This window comes from Prorops nasuta, unplaced genomic scaffold (assembly GCF_024137725.1).
Source record: "Prorops nasuta isolate Cenicafe-Biocafe unplaced genomic scaffold, Cenicafe_Pnas_1.2 PNAS00009, whole genome shotgun sequence".
Taxonomy (NCBI): Eukaryota; Metazoa; Arthropoda; class Insecta; order Hymenoptera; family Bethylidae; genus Prorops; species Prorops nasuta.
In genome coordinates this window covers 7,354,715-7,375,836 of record NW_027116806.1, presented here as the reverse complement: position 1 = coordinate 7,375,836, position 21,122 = coordinate 7,354,715, and the positions used below count along the sequence as shown (strand labels likewise).

General features: G+C 37.2%; 1 protein-coding gene across 5 annotated transcripts in view; it reads right to left on the bottom strand.

The window, feature by feature from the left end:
* The window catches only part of LOC136776083 (growth factor receptor-bound protein 14-like), a 294,314-nt gene that overhangs the window by 266,194 nt on the left and 6,998 nt on the right, over window positions 1–21,122 (bottom strand). For 4 of the 5 annotated variants that reach the window (XM_066731424.1, XM_066731429.1, XM_066731427.1 and 1 more), the window contains exon 2: window positions 15,692–15,835. In XM_066731424.1, coding sequence (XP_066587521.1) covers window positions 15,692–15,721 — 30 coding nt within the window. In that variant the 5' untranslated portion in view covers window positions 15,722–15,835. The remainder of the gene's footprint in view (window positions 1–15,691; window positions 15,836–21,122) is intronic. The other variant, XM_066731428.1, reaches the window with a different exon arrangement.

The window sequence follows — 21,122 nt, the reverse complement described above, 5'->3', positions numbered from 1 at the left end:
AAAAATTATGAAATATTTTTCGTTTTGCCCATCAGGTATAAGTAATTGTATATTACTACCGTCCTTTAATCTCTCACCGGGCTAATGTTATAACGATAAAATGTTCGAAAGCGTGAAAACCACCTTGATTGATGCGTTCATGCGAAAGGCAAGGAAAATTAATTACCGCATTTATCTTCTTCCACTAATCTGAGAAACCGCACTCGCATGGGTATGTACTACCGCTTTTGTCCAGAAAATTTCAGAAATTTCAATGCTTAGCTCGGAGATATCATTATCACTAATACCATCGAACTTACTTATATTTTCTTCACCTTACGGTATTTAACAAAGTTTATGATAAAAGACAAATTTTAAGTCTGCAAAGAAGTCCTTTCGAGATTTCCTCAATAATAATATTTCACGCAGCAATACTAGCGAAAGAAATAAGTTTCTGCATTTCCTGTAAAGAGATAAATCTGATCTGGTATTATGGAAAGAAGGAATTTTTAATGTGATTCCAGTTTGTCGCGGATATACATCATTTCTGTCGAGATCAGGGAGAGTGCAGGCTGAGGGAGAAAAGTTTGCGTAGCGTTAAGGGTTTGATGGCTGGCTTCTCGATATTCTTAAAAAGCCCAGACATAAGATTATTGCATACTTTTTGTATTAATAATGAAAGGCATTTTGCAATGTACTAAGATGCTGAGAAATTATTTATGATAAGTACGTCCTGACGAAATCTACCCCTTCTATATTAATATTGTACCCTGATTTTACTTGATAACGTATACGTATATCCCCAAGGATCTCCAAATATCACGTGGCTTTTATTATTTCATATCGTATCATATAATATACATTATGCGAATTGCATAAATTTAATTGCAGGAAATAGTCATCCTTTCATTCTCACTTCCAACAGGTTTATTAAAGACTTTCATTCCCTTTCTATCTATTGCTTTCGGAATTAAATCTCAGATAAAGAAACTACTTGATCGGCTTTTCCTTTATCAGTAAAATTCATTATTAACTTGAAATATTGCAAATTGATGAGAAAGGCAGAGCAAAGAATAGGTGTTCATTTATTATCTTATGACTATGCATTTTCATTAAATTAGTAGATTATAAATATCATCGAATGCTTGTAATAGTACTCAAACACGTTAATAGCATTCTGTGATAAGACCAAATTGCTTCTCATCATCGTGAGTACCGCTGTAGGTATATCTATCTAGGAATTTCAATTTATAAACGCTAACGGTCGTCGCTGGTGATGAGAAATGTCGTCTACCTCCTCAAACGGGAACATATTGTAAACCTTAACAATCGATACAACCTCGTTAAACGCAAGCTTCAGCTATTGGCCATTCTATTTTGTGCTTAAAGGAACATTTCCTTCAATTATGAATGATCAGAAATTACAGAGTAAATTTATAATTAGGAGGGAGGTTTAAAATTAGATTACTCTGGCTTGTAAATAACAACGTTATTTTAATATTATAAGACTTGTATTTTCTGATTTCCGCCGGGCAACCCCGTCCGAAAGGCTCAGAACGGAAATTAAAATATATATTATTAAGGATTTTGCATATCAATATCTGGCTCGAAGGTAATTCAAGATTTCTTACCAAAGCCATTTCGAGTAAAGCGTAAAAGATTCAATAGAGGCAAATTGTCTTATGCATAAAATAAAGTATACTATAGTCACCTTTTAGATTCAAAGCTTTTTCTTTCATCAAGAAACTTGGCCCCTTCTTTCTCATACCATTTCTCCTATTCGAGGAGGACCTTTCCTTGAAATTCAGTGTTATCGGGAGATGTTGTCTTTAATCATTTTAAGTGCGTCAAGTTATTTCTTCTCGCGGGAACAACCGGCTCGACAACTGTTGTTGCATCAATAATCTTCCACTTGTTACGTCAACTAGAAACTTCTTCAAGCATCAAATTTTATTTCTACTTCGCAACAAACCTTTCTTTCCCCGCTTTAAGAGAATTCCTTAGCAATTAAACATAGATATAGTAAAATCACTCTCGAATAGAGAGGGCATTTCAATCAGAAAAGTTTCAAATAAATAATGTAGCCGGCGAAAGAAATTCAATGCTGAATAACGATGAACTGACAATGAAAAAAAAAAACCATCAAATTCCCAGACTGGAAACTTCTCCTCTTCACTTTATTTTCCATTTTCTCTTCTTTCGTCACAGAAATATTTCACGAGCGTACATGAGAAGCTTCATAATTCGAAGATCGAGATCGGCATACGGCAAAAACCTTGGTAGAGATAGAGCCTGCCCGTGATAATGGGTCCAATCTGTGAAATCTCTGAGATCGCAGGGAGGATGGTTACAAAAGTTAAACTTCATTCAACTTTTCCCTCCTTGCTACTTACTCACCATGCTCTCCTCTGCGCTAAAAGTGCACTTGAATTTTAGCCAGACAATTCCATCTGCGTTACATCCGCGGTGTATTCAACTTTTTGCCACCAATTTTCAAAGCTGATTCGCGAAAGTCAGATTGAAAGCGTCACTCGGTCCCAGCCTATTATGTTCTTCCCCTCTATGAATCAGTGAGTTTACGAAGATCCCAGCAATAAATATCCTTGATGGAAAATGTCACCTGCATTTGCAGCTCTCGTCCTCTTAAGCTTTTCAATTCATCCTTCCATATGAAAGTGGCAAAGCTTGCTCCGAGGAGACCAAAGAAAAATAGCAGGATCGATGGTGCATTTAAGCGAGCAAGAATTCCATAAAAGTATCCACAACTCATGCCCACGCTATTTCGTGTTTCGCGATAAGTGAAACGATTGCCAATCTTTCAACCAGATGTAAATCTGCATCGAAATGTTGCTCAATCGACGCGTATGTAATATTGCGACATATCTAATCATTACCGAAGAACGAATACCCCTACAAATAAATCTTCACGTAAATTAAAAATTCATTTAACCCTTGGTATATGCTTCACACACTTTGACAAATTTTATAGCATTCAAATGAGTTCGGTGGTATATCTCTATTTTCTCGCATATACCTTCAATATTTTCACATTATACTCGGTTCTAACATAATTGAAGATTTTTAATCATCTGAATCGTCGCGTAAAATTATTACAATTATTTCTTTTTAGCCAATAAGTACTTTATATTACTTTAGTAATTCTCATTTAATGTAATGGATATATTGCATTAATTCTTTTGTAGAAGGTTGAAGCTCCCTAGTTCATTAGAGCTATATGAGCCCAGGTAGAAAAGGCTTTTTAGATGTGGCTAATTGTTACGTACAAAGCAAAGCTTCCTTCAGCTCACTTCGTAGTTTCATCAATGCTTTTATGCATTTCATGCCTTAGTCAAAACTAACATGCTCAAGTATTCCTTTAATTCGGTCCCTTGCGAAGACAATCGATAACTTGCTTGCCACCATCCACCACCCTCCTCCATCTGCTATCAGCCATCACTTCATCAATTCCGAAAGTCCTCTGCTAGCTTAGACTACTTATATATTTTGCAAACTCCTATTTTATTCGTGCTTAATTGTTGTGAGTGTTTTACCACTTAACTATAAATCGATAATTCCGTTCCTTGTTTAACTTCCGATCTATATACATAGCAAATACTCTAGTACTATGTGATCTCTCAGGAAATACATTTCTAAAAAGTCTCTCTCTCTCTCTCTCTCTCTCTCTCTCTCCATCTCTCTGCTTTGTGTTCCGCCGGATCGATAAAATTCGTTACATATTAGCGACAGCGTATTAATAGGGTAAATTTCCTTTATTCGGTATGAAGTACTGCGAGGTATTCCTTTTACCAATTAAAGTTGATTTGTCGAAACTATATAATATATTTGATATAAAATATTTTCAAAAAGTGTGTATCTGCCTAAAATACAGAATTCTCTAAATATATATAATGTTAATTTTACTGTCAGTATTATATAATTGATGGATAAAATAGAAAGAAAGTTTTACCTCATAGGTATGAGTAACGTAAATGGTGATGAATAAAACTTCTCAGAATTCATTATTTGCTGAATCTGTAAAAGATATTTTCCGAGCAAAAGCATTTCTTTGACATTGCTTGCTAAAAAACGATATTGCGAATATCGTTATGAGGAAAAGAATTCAAAGTAGGGGAAGTGGATACATAGTATAAGAAGCGAGGTATCTTGGAAAAAATTCCGCGTTCTTATGGAAGAATTATAAAGTAGCGTGTGCGATAAAAGTTTGTTTATAAAAATTCTATATTGGAATGAGAAGTATGATTCTTATTCGAAATATTCTGTTCAACCAGTAATATGTTGAAATTGCAGCTTATTGTTCGCTTGAAAGATTTACCTTACGAAATAATATTTTCACTATATTGATATGGATTTATGATATTTGCGGTAACTCTGCAGTGCAACTTATTCTCAATTATACTTATTAAATTTACTTAAAATATTGAAATTTGTCGGTAGTGCTCACAAATGCTCTCATACATGCAATTGCCCACATTGGATATTAAATTAACCACACCATACGATACGTCTATTCGAAATGATATATATTTCCTCAGCTTTGTTTGAAATGTTAAACAAATAATATTTCAACCGAGCAAATAAAAATAATATGGATTTCATATTGATTTTGATGCAGAAATGTTTATATTATTCTAGTTTTATATATATACAAAAATCAAATACTCTAGATTTTATATGCCGGTACAGATGCGTTTAAAAAATTTTTATGATATAAAAAACGAGGTCTGAAAATAAATAGTAAATGCAATCTTATGCAATGAACCAGTTATTGTTTATGTATCTAGATATTGTATGCAATAGCATTAGTTCCCCTCCTGTTATCGATTCTACTTAAGCAAGCTCGAAAGAACATTTAATTATTCAAACTAAATTCTGTTAATTGCATTCATTGGCTTTAACGCACCATGCGAAAACTGAAAGTCACATATGGCGCTTGATTCTCATGGGAAAACCAGATATATGATGGAAGCGCTAAAATATGCAAAGAAGAGGGAAGATGAACGTAGAAGGAAACATTTTCTCAACGTACAAGAGACAGGCACACTGCACAGTGCTGTAATGAATAAAGCTGGATGAATTATACAAATTTTCTCCTCGTATTGCATTTATTGAAGGTAATTGTATAAATTATTATTAACAACTATTTGTATTGGAAGTTAACAATCAAAAGTAGAGAATTTTGTTTAAAGGAGCTGTAAAATATTAGAGAATCCAACCCAAACAAATTTCAATATCCAAATATACACCCATAGAAATTCGACTAAAAACTACAATTTAATCATTGTACATTCTCATGAATTCAGTCACTAGAGTTCTTTACATTTTATTTTAAATAAGCAAATTCTATAAAGTATGACACCAATTACTTATGGCTTTTCTTATTTTTATAAAATGTACAGTTTCAAATATGCAAGAAAGGGTCGAGTTTTTAAAAAAGAAATAAACCTCATATGTTCCTTTATACGTCATTTTATCTCGTTAGCAGGAGAGAGCCTTTTCACCTAAGGCGATTTCTACTTGAATCTGTAGTCAAAGAACCTTTCTTTTGCTTAATGATGTCTCAAAGACAAAAAAAAATGAATCTCCTAGTTCTTTAGTAAATGGAGTAAGTCCTGTTTTACATATAGGTATAGCAGTGTATCTATTTCGCCAACACACAATAGATGTGTCGTTATCAAGTTATTCGATATTTTAAAAGCTTTAAAAGAATCGTAATTTACATCAAAAGACAAAAGCTTAGGGTGTAGAGGATAATGGGATGTAACAAAAGGGGAAGGAAACGGCAGAAGCGAGTAAACCGCGATCAGCTGTTTTCTCATGCAAATTAGCGCAGTTTTACGCGACAAGAGCAAGCTGGGTGTGGTGAAGAAAAGAAGCGACGTCAGAAAGTATGGGAACTCTTTTAATAGGACGCTGTTTGAATTACCCTTGTGTCCCTTAGGAAATTGTGGGGGAGTGTTTATGCATCTGAAAGCAGTACTCGTGGTATTTCCACTAGGTTAGTCTACCCTTGTAAATTTCACAACCAAAACATTCCCAAAAATAATCACCACGAAATTTATACAAAATTCTCGCCTTTGGCAGTACTATAAAAACTGTTTATTATTGAGATAACGTTTAAGAGTGAAATGTGACTTACCTTGAAGGAGATTTTAATTTAGCTAAAAGCTCTACGGTGAAAGAATGAGACCCTAAATAAATATAAAAAATGGTTGATACTTAATATGAGCTAAGTCAATGTCGAGACGCTTTTTTCGAGCAAAATGTTTGCTGATCGATAATTTCAAAGCTCTTTGCTAATGAATGACGAAACAACAGTAGCAGCTGTCTATACTCGTATTAAAAGATCCTGAAAATAACTCCCTATGTTAATTGTAATCGTTTTGGAGATTACTTCTCAGATTTTTGCTTGTCATTATTGTTATGCACACAAAAATGAATCTAAATACAATTATTGTATTGTTAGAATAAATTTAAAAGAATGTTGTTAAATCTATGTATAAAATACGTAAGAGATAAGTGTAATATTCTGCAGTGTTGGACAGAAAAAGTTTTCGTATCCATTGCAAGATTCATGGTATGGCCTGATCAACTAATTCTTATGCAAATTATGGTGTTTGCGTTACAATAAGAGAAGCAATATGAGGAAATAGACTTTAAGAACACTTTTAATGACGTCTACTGGTTGAATCCATTGTTGCTATCTCAAACGCGTGATGCAGGAACCCCTCTATACGTCGAAAATTCGCATATAATGCATACTAATGACTGCGGCTTTCCGAAAGCTTTATTCAGCTACGCCAAGTATTTCTTTCATGCAACATATAATTAGTCTTCAAAGGAGTGGGTTACAACAAACTTGTTCGCCTTTTAACTATTCGCAATACTGGATTAATCATACAAATAAAGTATTTTCTGCAATGAATCAACCGACTTTCGACGTTTCTATTAAAAAGACGAATAATAAAATATTTCCTCGCTTTTCAGTGTGATAAAATTTATTTGCGTGCCATTGGTAACATATATACCTAAAAAAGGTGACAGAATTAAATTAAAATCATTGCAATCGAGATCTATTATTTTAAGTTGTATAAATTTAAGAAAAAGGCACTTTTAATGTCATACCGCTCCATAATTTTTAGATTGTAATTCACTTTGTTTTTATAGTGAGTACTCCCGACCAGCTAGGTCAAACTTTGGAAAAGCGCAGCTTGTTTTCTCCGATAAGAGGGTACTGTTCAATAACGACGCTCTAATTTTTTGCTTACCGTATCAGACTTGGAGTGATTGATTAAAGAACCGATAAATCCATTAATCCCAGTGTGTCAGCCTGTCAATTACAAAACGCCTCAAAAGGGCCAATGTTTCATTGGGATTTCTGAATCTGATTTCAAGATCGAGCCAACCTCCATTGTGAACAAAGCTCAGCCTTTGTGGAAGTTTCCCTGTATTTCAGAACTCGAGAAGGCTATTTTCATGCAGATATCGGTTTTAATTAGGGATCGATTTTGACAAGCCTTTTTTTGCTCCTCGTTAAATTAAGTGAAACCTTTCAGTTTGCGTGAAGCTGAAAATTAATTACTAGAGAGTTTATTGTATGAAATCAGCGCAGCAGTGGGGTAACGAAGAATGGATGTAGACAGTGTCCTTACCGTTAAAAGCATACATTGCATTGCTATCTCACGAATCAAAAAAAGGTAAAGTAAATTTTAAAAGACTGATGGATAAGACCAACCTTTTTTTTCTAGTATAGCCAACCGAAAAACAAAGATTCAGCCAATTTAAAAAACTATTTTATGGTATACAGAGATTTCAAAGCTGCGTCGTATGTGGCGAATATTGAATTTTTTTAAAAATATGAAGAATACATATAGCATATCTGGATTGCTATTGAAATGGAATGAAAAGATTCGAAATTTGTATAGAGAATAAACCGGTTAAAAATGTGAGAGGGTTCGGCTGATTTTCGACGTGAGAGATTGCGAATACCCCCACTGGGGTTTTCCCGATGGCTAAGTTTTCCTGATACCAATATCAGGTGCTCAGATTTGCATTTTATCTCAAAACTGTATCGTAGGTTTATTTCAGTAATCCAAAGCAATGAATTTCAAATGAATCAACGTTTATGACGAAAATATATACAAGTTCCTTTATTATATTTGTTTTTGTAAATTCATTCTATTCATATGCTATCCTCTAGATGCGTACCTACCTCGATCTTTCAGCTTGTTTCAATTTATTTTACTACTTTATGTTGCATTTTAATATATTTAACAGATAAAAGACCGAGAGAAGACTGGAACAAATGAAAACTACGGTTATACGATGCTGATAAAGGAGATGTAAAAATACATATATTGAGAAGCGTAAGAGTTTTTACACAAAAATCCAATTTCTCTGTTGCTCCTCGCAAAGGATGTGGTAATGCAATACCGACGTTCAAAGAGTTAAACCATATGCATGTACAAGGAATCATGAAGAGTATCACTGTGCTTCTCTCTTTAGAAGATACGATTGAAAATAAAACAAAGTATGGTTGGAAGGAGTATATGGAGTACAAAGGTCTCTCTAATATAATTTTACGAGAGGGCAGTAGGTTTGACGGAGATTTTATGCAAACGGGGCATTAGCGTAAACGAAATAAAGTAAAGTAATAAAAATGATAAGAAAAAGAGAGATAAGGAATGGAAGAAAGAAGGTGGGTAAAATAAGAGGATTTTTCTTCTCGCGCTCCTATCGCCGACTGTCTTGGAGATGAGCGAGCGACTAGCGAGGCTAGCATGGCTGCTGCAGGAGTTTTAGGGCTCGTATCGTCGCGCCCATTAACCCGTGAGAAGGTACTTGATTCAAAATTGGCTTCTTATCGTCCAATTCGCACTGTCTGCTTTACGATGCCATAAACGAGACGGAGTGCAACACCAACGCGTCCAACCTGCCTGACATGGACGACATACCAGCCTTTTCTCCACCAGCAATTCATTCCACATGCCACCTTTCTCCTCTCTCACTCTCTCTCTATTCTCTGCCCCTATCCATAGGCTGCGCGTGAACCGGAAGTGGTCGGAATGCTCTGCCTAACAAAACGTCACATGTTATATCGCTCGTCATGTTTCCCCACAGGAAAAACACAGAAACTCTTTAAAAAAGAGTAAAAAACACTTTTTTCTTTTAAAGATCTCATATTTTTACCCTTCCCTTCATTCTAAAAGCTTTTAACTACTGAACGGCGGGAGTACATGCGCTTGCATGAGTTACCCAACGAAAGCTCACTTTTCTCTCTGTTTAAAGGACCGAGAGAGCGAGAGAGAGAGAGAGAGAGAGAGAGAGAGAGAGAGAGAGAGAGTATTGGATTGGAGAGATTGATTTATTTTTCTAGAATCTCATGCCAAGTCTTAAAACCTATGCCATATGCACGAGTACGTTTCACATGACAAGTAAAGAAGCTTTAGTACTTATAGAACTGCTCCGGACGATTTTGCACTTTTCCATAAGACCTTTGTGCAATGTTCAAGAATTACACCACAATTCAAAAAGGAGAGCTGTTGGCATTCGTGACACATGTGGGTCATACTCATAATAAAATTATTCGTCGTGATACGCCAAGGGCATTTTGCAGCAACTGTGTTCTTCAAAGTAAAATGTTCAATGCAGTTTCGGGCTTTCCCAGCATAAAGGAGATTCGCCTGTTTTACGCTTAAGATTTTTTGTATGCTAAACGTGTTATGCCGTGAAGTTCAAAGAAAATCCTGTACTCCGGTGGAAAAAGTAATCTACTATTCCAGTGTTCTGTATTCAGCTTACTCTTGAAATTCATATTCAACCGCTAGCTCGCTGCTCAAACAAATTCGCAACCGAATACTTTTGTTAGTGGAAGTACCACTCAAGGATTCCGCTCACAGCAACCTACCACATAAAGTTTCTACCTAGCACTGACACTTGTATTTATCTTTCCTGGCGAATTCTGAATGCTCGCCCGTGCGTCATCGATTAAAACATTCTCAACTTTCCACCACCCTTTCCTTCTGCAAAATACTCTCACGAGACAAATGGAGCAAACGCTGTGTGATCCCCTTTCAAAGAAAAACCCGAGCCAAACCTATCCTCTTGCTGCTTTTTACACGAGGAACGCTCAGAATCCTTCCTTTATCTGTAATTCTCGGTTGAGCAATATTTCACGATAATTAGTTCGTCGATATAAAGAGCAAAGGTAATAAACGAGCAGAGATAGAGAGCTAAATCGGAGAGAGTATGAACGTTCGGGTAAACTGGGAAAATGCAATCACGCTCCTCTTTTTCGATGCATTTACACGCGATTTACGATAGTTTGATTAGTTTTATAAAAACAAGCACACGAGAAGAAGACTGTTTGGCTCGGGGAAAGAAGCTGATTACTTAGTTTCATTAATAAGTGGAACGAGGGAGTAATTTGAGAGAATGGGTTAATCTTAAAAGCATGTAAAATCCGGACACCGTGGCTGATCCAAACTGGATAGAAACTACTGGCGGTGCTACTACGAACGTATTTCATGGTTGCGTCTTCGTGCACGCTCGCAAGTCGAAAGCAGCAGCATTCTCCCGTCGACCCTAATCTGGATTATCGAAGAGGAGTGGGATATGTACTACCTTCAGTCCGCGTGTGAATCGACTTTCGGCGATTTCGTTCCAGCAGTTGCGATCCTCGACACTCCAGCATCAGCTACTATATATATATATGTAGCTATACACATCGCGTTCCATTCTTCCTGCTGCCATTACGATTACACCAACGAACGCTTCCACGCTGTATATACACTCTTGTGCAACACGAATGGCGTGACACCCTCCTCCCCCACCCCCCTCTATGGCAAATATACTACAGAATCCCTTCACCGTCATCTTTACCCCTGATAACCCCACTTTACCTTCCTCTTCCTCCTGAATAGCTGATATGTTAACGATTTACTGATAACTCTGCGCTCTATATACGCGTATCCTACCTTCCCCTCCCACACCTCTTAATTATACCTTATTCCAATCCAGTAACTCTCGCTAGCCTATTCTTTTCTATCTTCTTTCAAATAGATTTAAATGACCCAACGAGATTTCATCTCGTATAGAGTTGCTTCATAAACTATAGAATGTGAAATACGTTCAAAGGGGATCAGGATATTTCTCGGGTGCAGAAAGCTGACTTGCATTTTGATAGGGCACAGCAGTAATCGTTCCAGCGGTATTTTCGTCTAGACCTGGAGCACCTTCACAAAGTAGATTCACCGGATGAAAAATGATGGGCCACAACCTCTAACTCTCAAAAGCATTATAGCGATCGTTATCGTTAATTCGCTCAAATTCCAATAATAGTACGCGAGTAGTACGAGCATTTCGTTGAAGCTCCGCAGTTGAAACCATTCGGACCTTTAATTCTACTGGAGAAATATTAAATTTAATAGTATAAACTAACTATCGATTTTCCTCCCTATTTTCTAAGCTTTCCTACATTGGCGTAGCAGGATATCGCTTCCCGCAAATAACATTTCCCGCGCAAACAATGGTCGGCACGTGCGGTGGCTACTGTAAGGGTAACGAACTGAAAGAGAACTTTTTACACTCCAATGACTCAAAGTCAGTAGGAAAAATGAGTCAAGAAACGATTCGTTTTCATCGGTAGATTGCTCACCGAGCGGCTGCAGCGAAGAACGAGATGAGAAAGTGTGACCATCTGAGGTTTCGTATTGAAGATTAGTCAGGAATAATGTAAGTTGGAAAAAGAGCTGCGAGGGTTTCTTCGTAGGGTTTAACGACGTAAAACCTCGATCCCTCCTCCGTCTTTCTCTTACGCCTTGAATATATAATTTACACTTTGGAAGTAAGACTAAATTTTCTCTAGCCATGCAACGTGTTGTTTTTAATCCTGCATGAAATGGATCGATAACCCTTTCGCCTACAGTTTCCTCTCATCACACGAACATGTCACGCGTTCTCAAGATTCGCAGTATAAACTCTAATGTATGCGCAATTCTACTTGCCTAGTATAATTTCGGTCTGTTAATTAAGCTCACTATACTCACTGTTGCGGCAGGTAATGCTAATTACTTTCATGTTTAATTATAACACTAAAGACATCTTAGAGCGTTAGAGCTAAGACGCTTTTTGCCCTAATGTATAGGCGCATATGACGGAAGGACATTTTCGAAAATAGCCCTGGCAAACTTCAAATTCCGCCATAGTTACTCACTAATTACGAATAATCATTATAAAATGAGTCACGAGAGCAGTATTTTTTATAATGAAAATTGCATATGCTGCGGTATCTCCACATGTACGTGCTCGCTCCAATTTAACCGAGGGGACTCTATTCACAGCACTTTTGTTTATCTCAAATAGCATTTCCTATTTTACGTCAGGGTACCTAGATAGCGTGCAAAATATTCCCAAAGCATTTCGATAAATCATACACTAATTATAGAAAATTCAACGTGCCATTATATGCCGTGCGAAGAATAGAGGTCGTATCTCTCAATTTCTATATATTTTCAGTTTTTTGCGCCTGTGTCTCTATCCTTACTCCAACTATAACATTTACTCGTGAAATTCCAATATTGCGTCTGACTTTTGTAATTAATTTATAAACGCTCAATTATTTCGAAATATCACTTACGACTTTTACTCTTAACACATCAATTCTACTTTCAGATAATGCAATATAGAATTTTCTATGAAAAAAAAAAAGAATTATTTATATCATGAGTGATTCTGCCTTGTCAGACGTTTAATCTTTACCTCGTAGCTTTAGAATACAGAGCTTCAACAATGTAATCTGTCAAGCTGCTGCAATAACGTCCAAGCCCGTAAGCTCGGCTAGAGGATTAAAAAAAGGAGGAATAACAATAACTCTTCATTTTTAGTTTTCTATTAATTAAAACGTAGTTCTAATTGTCCAAGGCACACACTTGTGACGAAAATGCGACCGTTAAGTAACCCAAAAGAGCTTCTATTTAGAAACTTTGATTAATCGATTCATTTTGATAGTTCTGCCAATTCTTAATTGCCTCAAATGATAAACGAGTTTTTGTTAGCTGAAAAAGAATCGATCAATAATAAAACGCTGGTGAAAAGTTTTAGAGATGGAAGTTATACGAGCGGTTAGAAGCAAAGTCTAGTAGAAAATTTTAACATTGATAAAAAGAGCTTCCACTTAACTCCGCTGTTGCATTCGCTCAGTTGCTATATATATACTTGTTGTTTTTTTTAACGGATTCATTCGTAGAAGCAGCGATAAACTATGTGTCATAGTCTGGCAGGATAAACTACAACATTTCTACAGTGTCCACGACATGTGCAACAGCCCGACAACCATTAAAGCAGTAGCAGAGAACATGACAAAACATCTCCTTTGCTCTTTGCAACTGGCTTCTCACTCTAATAACTGTTTTCAATCTTTAACAACTAATCTGACTGCACTTGCTATTCTATGAATACCCAACGTTCTGTTACACACACACACATACCCGTAATAATTCACATCTTTCGTTTTATAGTACTGTCAATAATTTTCAAAAAAAAGTTACTGCAGCCACTCGAACCCTCGCGGAGGGCGTAAAAAGTCCGAATTCCGAAAAAGAGGAAGCATAGGATCAACTTCATGGATATTAGCATTTTACGATATTGTGAGACGTTCTTGCAAGCTCGAAAGGTCATTCCAATACTTCAAGCAAGTTGATACTTTCTATTTCTGACTTATGAATAAGTTTGGCTAGCCGATATATTCTACATCGCCATAACTTTACACCGTAGCTCCACATATCCTTCTATTACTCTACAATATGTATGTACTCTACTACTACACTATACTTATTTTACTATTCAACTGGCTGCTCAAAGATTTACAAAAAAATCCGCTTGAAAGTTTGACTGCAGAAAATTGAAACTGCCAGCCACGCTACTTTTGTTAAGCACCGTGAATCCCTAACTTTTTCTTCAAACAGGACTAATTCATTTCTAACAAGTTTATGCTGAACGCGTACCTTTTTAAAATGATAAACGTTGGTAAAAGAACTCGAGTTTTATTAATCGCCTGTCCGCTAAATTGGCCTGTTGTCCATTACTCGATAATGGTGGCGCTCCTTATTAAGTTTAATTAATTACTATGTTTACTTGAATAGTAAACGACTGGAAAGGGGAAGTAGTGTGCAAATTAGTCAAGTGCAATAATAGGTTATTTACATTGCAATCAGGCTAAAGAATTAAGCTTTTTTGCAAATATGTAGCGAACCATTGGACACGCAGTGTCAACCTTAAGTAGGCGTGCTTAATTAAGCTCCAAAGTAAATTCAATAATACTCACTCCATTAAAGCGAACGCGGATGAAAATGCGGGTTAGTTCCGTCATTTTCATTTGGCCATTTCCTTTTGAATTTCTTTGGAGAGAAAGGACTCATTGGTAAGCAAAGTAAATTGCATTTCCCCCGTCTCCATTATAGGACGATTTCGCTTTATACATAGAAGGACCTTTTAATCGAGACATTATTCTCCCCTAACTTTCGTTTTTCCTGCCCACTTTTCCCAGTCTTCAACCTCCAACTTATTCGTGTACGCCGTTCGTTGCATGGCTCTTTCCTTTCCTAACTATCGCTCTCACTTTAACAAAGGGCCATGAAATTTATTACAGCGATAATTGCAGGAACTGCTCGAATGTTGTGGTAGGAGTCAGGGATGCATGGACAGTATTCGCTTATAAACTCCAAAGTAAATATTCAACTGCTTACAATGCTACTCTTGCTTATATTCTATTACCGAAGCACACCTTGAATCATTAATGATTCGATGATCAAACAAATTTTATTAAGACGAAAGTTTCGCCGAAATACCGATCCGAAAGCTTTCACAGTGGAAAGAAAAATTAAAAGTTGAGCAAAGTTAGATCGTATAATATCTGTTCGATTTATAGAAAGTGCCATTTATGTGAAAGTACTTAAAGAAGTGCAGTATAAAGTTTTTAACATGAACTTTTGCATAATGGGACAAAGTTAATGAGAAAAAGAGAAATCCATTGATCAAGCGATAAATGTTCTGATTGCATAGCAGTTAGTTGATCTTTTGTCTAAATATTATCCATTCAGCGAATTCAAACGTAAAACTCGTGTTAACTTATTCGACTCCTCGGTAAATAAATTAAGTGCTCTTTAATATCGTCGCTGAGCATTCCGAGCTGCTCGAGCAATTTCACTTTTAAGGCTTATACGCATTACCCTGTATCTGCTATATGAATAACATAAAACTAATTTTATTGCAGGAGCATAAAACACAATCCTCGACGGATTTCTTTATGGAAAGCAGGATTGAGTGCTTTTATCTCACTTGCCTGCGAGTAATTCATTATTTTTTATCAATGAGTAATAATGATTATGACGTCATAAAGTATTTGAAAATGGTAAGGACGAAGGAAAGGGAAAAGAATTATTGTGATACACCAGTCTCTAATCCGAGTATCTCAAAGTGCTTTCTCGTACAAAGCATTAACCAGGGATAGAAAATAATAGGGAACGAACGTCGTAAAGCATTCGATGGCAGAATAAAGAAAGGGATGAAAGGGACGGAAGGTTCTGCCAGGAATAAAACGCTTGCATTTTTATGCAGGAAAAGCCAAGTCAAATAGTGAAAATCAACTTTCGTGTCTCAATGCAGAAAATATATAACAAATACATTAGAAACGTACCTTAAAATCCTTCAATGGTATGTCGTCCATATTGTATATCTTCTATTCAGCGAGTGGTCGTTTATCCTTGTAGCAGTGAGTACTATGCGTTGTTCCGAGTACTAGCTTGTCCAATAATTTTGTACAGCATCATCGCCTTGTCTACTAAAAATACATATTCACGTCCATAAGTTCCATTATCAGTTTTCCATTTTGCAAAAATAATTTGTTTTTCCCTTCCGGTTATATAACACAGAGACACATACAGCTCTATCTACATTTTAAATACAATTGTCATTGTAAATATTTATTAAAAATTTAAATTGTATTATTCAATTTATTTCAACACGCTGATTGAAGCTGATATTACAACGCGACTGCGTAAATAACGGGGAATGAATTGGCAACTTAGCTCCTAAAATGGCTCTCATCCACCTAATACTATATTCCTACAGTTCCGTTCGTTCCTTAACCAAAACTACGGTCGAGTTTTCATCCCCCATTTACTTCGTCTAATTCGCCCTATGAATAATTATGGCTTAAAGGTCTCCAACAATTGTAAAACGTTTCGATTATTCTAAGTCATTTGAATCTCAGTAGGGAATATACCAGATAATATTTGTATAGTTTGACGTTAAATTAAGAGCTTGTACAATTCACAATTAAGTTTAAATCGTGGAAAATATACAAAGTAATTTACGCTTGCATTTACACAATCGAGACGGTATACAACTGCAACGTGTGGGGAACATGGCCACTTTATTTGGTAACAAAACACAAGCCTTATTCGCCCTTCGTGACTAAGGGCTATTATGCTATTAACCCTTCGAGCGATGTGACCTTTCCACTCCTTATGGCGAAACACACGCTTGGCTGAATAAGTAGAAGTTTTCATGCAAAATATATCGATTGGTTCTGAAATCCCTTGGACTGCGAAGATCTTAACAGATTTCATTCCTACATTGTACGTTTATAACATCACGAAATAGAATATGGAGAAAGTGTTAAATTGAAAATTTACTAAACTTTTTTTTTCTCTCACAAAACAAACACTTGGGTAATTATACGCCTGAAAATTGATAGTGATCGAGCTACTTGGATACAACATTTCGCAAATACGGATGCTCTACAAAGTTTTCCTATTAGTACATTTATTTCTTTGGTATAAATTCCTAGTTCTTGCATCGCACGTGGGCGTTGAAAACACGAATTGAATAACTACGTGAGAACAGCCGAACAGGTAGTTACGCCATAGTGAACGATTTTTTGAAGCACATTTGACTTCATAGAGGTGAAAAAGTTAGGCATCGTAGTAAAGATTGAAACGAGATAAAAAGCCAATAGATATGAAGAAGTAGGAAAATTAATAGTTTCAGATTCTTTGCAAATGTTCGAATCATGCTGTACAGTGAGCTAAGCTCTTAACGTTTCATTGCACATTAAGTCCCGCAGGATTAGCGAAAGGATTTAACTTTAAAGCTCTCCTAACAAATGCCAACAACGTCGTAACTATCTTTGATCTTTTTTATTTATCCGATCCCAGTACATATTCGCTTTTTCTCACAGCACAAACTGAATTGTAGAGTTTACTGCAACACGTATACTTTTCTACAAAAAAAGTATATTTATTTAAATACTTCAATTTTGCTGTAAATAAAGGGAGGTAGTTTAAAACTTTAAGTCCAATTTGTGAGAATAGTAGATAATGGATTAACCGAAGCGTAATTTATGGAGGAAATATCAAGGAAATATATGGAAACTGTTGCAGGAAATAATAACAGTTTAAGAAGACTCCGATCAGTGTATTAACGCTTGTAATCCATAATAGTCCTTCAAGAATGTTTACAGATTGTCTATATATCTTAGTCTCAATGATTTTAACCAATTTTTCTCTTCGCCTTTCGAAGGTTTCACGTAAATACGCCGAGATATTTAATGGGAATGTAAGAATTTTCTAAAAAAAAAAAAAACGTAATATTTTTAAAACTATTTAATACATATATTTCGAGGAGAAATCTGTAGTCAATAAAGCTAACGTGCATTAAATAGACGAGACGACGAGGCGAGCAATATAAAGGCAATATCCTGGAAATCGAAGCTGAAAGTTGCGGTCTTATTTAGTGATGCTAACAAAGTTAACCGCGGTGCGGTTACACTTTGGTTTTTCACAGGAAAGCTCACAGCTAGCTTCGCGGTTTTGCATTTGAATATCATTACCATTTGGAGAGTCTCTTCTGTAACCACATTTGGATGCCAGTTATCAGATGAAATTTCTTATATTAGTTACAATATATGTAGCTGAAAAGCATCGTAGCATAACCGGATTGGTCGTCTAGTTTTCACCCCACAAAATCGAACTCTTTTACCCAAGTTTCTGCACGTTTCACTCGGCTTTGCAGAACTCGGAACTGCGGGTCGCGATAAGACTGACGATCGCCGACCTATAGGTCTCCAGGGCAACGAACTTATTTGTCACGTTGCTTTTGGATAACCACTGGCCTGCCTGCCAAGAGTTTACAAAGAGAGGAACAGTTTCGAGCAGTCTGAAGTCTGAAGTAGGTGGTATCCACCGCAGAATAGTGTTGGAAGAAGCGACGAGACATCAAGAATGGCAATGACCGAAAGGAAAAGTGTTTTCAGGTACGAAAGGTGCAAAGGAGAATGGAATCGGAGCAAACTTGGATTTGCATGGTAAGGTGCACGGTGATGCTTTGATTTAGCGTAGCTGCAAAGTGGAAAAATGTGTTTGGATTGAACAACCGAATAAATGATGATGGAGCGTGAAGGAAAAGCTATAGCACGGGATGTATAAGGTAGATAAAAGTGACGAATATTGCAAATATAGAAAAGATAAATGAAGTAAAAATAGGGGGGGGGGGGGTATAGGAGGGAAGAAACGGGAGAGGGTTGATGCGCGAGAAGAGGAAATGAAAGAGAGTGGATAAAGTGAAATTAGCAGGCGGAAGTGGCATTTCGATGTTGCAGAATTGCCAAGAGACGAAGAGGAACTCTCGTGCAGTACAAGAACAAAACGCTCCAGACTCGTTTTCCTCGTGTTTTACTTGATATATTGAGGCCTAATACCGCGCCAAGTCTGATACTTGAAGGGGATGCCAGTTTCACGAGTATAGCAGCGAGCCGCAAATACCTATAATCCTGTACTGCAAAGAAACTTTTTTCGTTTTAACGGGTGCTCGGTGCCCACTAAGCAGTAATCGCCTGGCCATTAAGCAGACGGTCAAAACAAAAGATCGCATTACCCAAATAAAATTAGACCACCCTTCTCCTCCCATCGGACGAAATAGTCTTAATACATCCAACATTCGTTACGTTAACTCGCCACTTACCGCCGTTCATTTCTCATCAGTTGTCTTCCTCAATTTCCACGCGAATTATTATATTCCCTCTCTTAAATATAACAATCTCATCAGTGCGCGTTTTCTAATATTAGCAGCTACCTGCCTGCAGTATCAACGACATTTTCCCATATTTATCTTGCACTAACCTTCGCCATTAATCGCAGAGAATTGTAAGTAGAGAATCAATGCATATGTTATTTTTGTTTGAATAATACGCAGCGTGGTTTGCACCGAGAATTATATAGAGTGATTCGCGTAATGTTATCGTAATAACTTGTTAGCAATGCTAGAGGATAGGAATGATTGCTCCAATGGGTGGGTATGCAAATTTGTGGGTCAAGCGAATATAAAGTGCGGCGATAATAGTGCAGAAGTGCTTGCAGAATGCAGAAATGGATGGCTGAATCAACTCGCTATCAAAAGGGATCAGTTTGTAAAATCTTCTTCGGATTCAGGAAGCGTGGCAGAGCCGAGTTATAAATTAGCTGTTTCTTTTGATGGTTCGGCGCGAACCACTTTGGCCGCGAGCTTTGGTTCAGAAAATTGAATTTTAATCATCGTAATCGGCGGGTGGATGGTGAAAAGGCTGAATACATCCAGGGGTAAGACAGTAAGCGCGGGTGTTTTATTATTAATCAGGGAGACTGCAAAAAGAAAAAAAGAAGCATCAAAGCAGCAGATGCTCGTGCTTACTGGTTTTTATGAGACGCTCTTTTCTTCCTCCATCTACTTCAACTTCAACTCCAATACACCGTTACCCTTAACCCCTTCCCCTCCTCGGCTCGCCGAAGACCAGAAGGCACGAATCTCTGGAAAATGCGATAACGGATAAGTATGAAATGTATACGACAGTTGACTGGTAAACTGCAAAATTCTTTACAACCGTAAATGCAGCATGGAGGTCTCATAACAGATAGTAGAAGCATTAATGCTTCGTGCGAAGAGTAGATCACGTATGAAGGGTCGACAGCTCGGAAGCCAGTTATCGTATCGTATTTCCACATTCGCTCTTTTCCACGGATTTCCAGCAATCCGAAAGTTTGATAGGCCGAGTATAAATAAAAGAAAAAGGCTGCAGTGTAGAACCACGTTTGATATACCATTATAATACAAGGCGAACAAAGGATCGGCTACTCGCAAACTAATTGAAGGCAAAATAAAAGGTGAAAATTTCATCATCTCGCTATATACCGGCCGGTTAATGAGGTTGAGCCTCGAGGGTCTCTCCTTATACCCCATGGTTATCGACCCCGCCCTTTCCTTTTCACAGTTCAAGATATATGAGAGATCGGAAGGCGTGAAAGTGCAAAACAAGTACGAAAGCACCCAACCAGGAACGATATTACTTAACACTGCAGATATATAAATTCCAGGAGCAGTCGACGCTATTGCAAGTTCCAGCGAGCCAACGTCGAAAGTTTGATTGATCGTAAAACATCGGAGGATTTAGTATTTGCGTAGACGGATTAATAAAGCCTGTCTCAACTGATGAACTTACTCTATTCGGCCTTTTATTACGTACCATGTAATTTTATAACATCCGGATTGAACGAGACCAGACAGCCCGGTATAAGGTTCTCCTCTCTCCTGATCAATGTTAATCTTAAAAGTGTTTCGAATGAGAGAAAGGAACCGGGGAAAAAGCTGATAAAACTCGGCAAAATAGAAGAATCAAGCTTTCCCTTTAGCACATTGGTTCGAAAGTCTCTTTGTATGTAAGCGGAACTAGCGTGGTTAGAGCGTTCCATTCAGAGGGATAATGCCATATTTATACGAGAAGCTGTCGAGTGAATTTCGACGATGGCGAAGAAATCTTTCGGCGAGGAAGTAGGATAATTCGTGGTAAATCAACGTCAATCGTAGCATGAGGAGGGTGGAGGGGGGAGGGGTAGTAGGAGAGATCGAAAGAATGACAGAATCGAGTTTACAGGACGAGAATCGAGTGAAGCGAAGCAGAAATAAATCCGACGTTACCTGCGCAGCGGAGTATGGGGGGGGGGCAGGCAAGCAGCCATATAGTGTACACCGAAAATCTCGCGAGGAGCAGCTTACACCTTCCCCCGTATGGGTGAAAAAAGAAACGAAGAAAACGG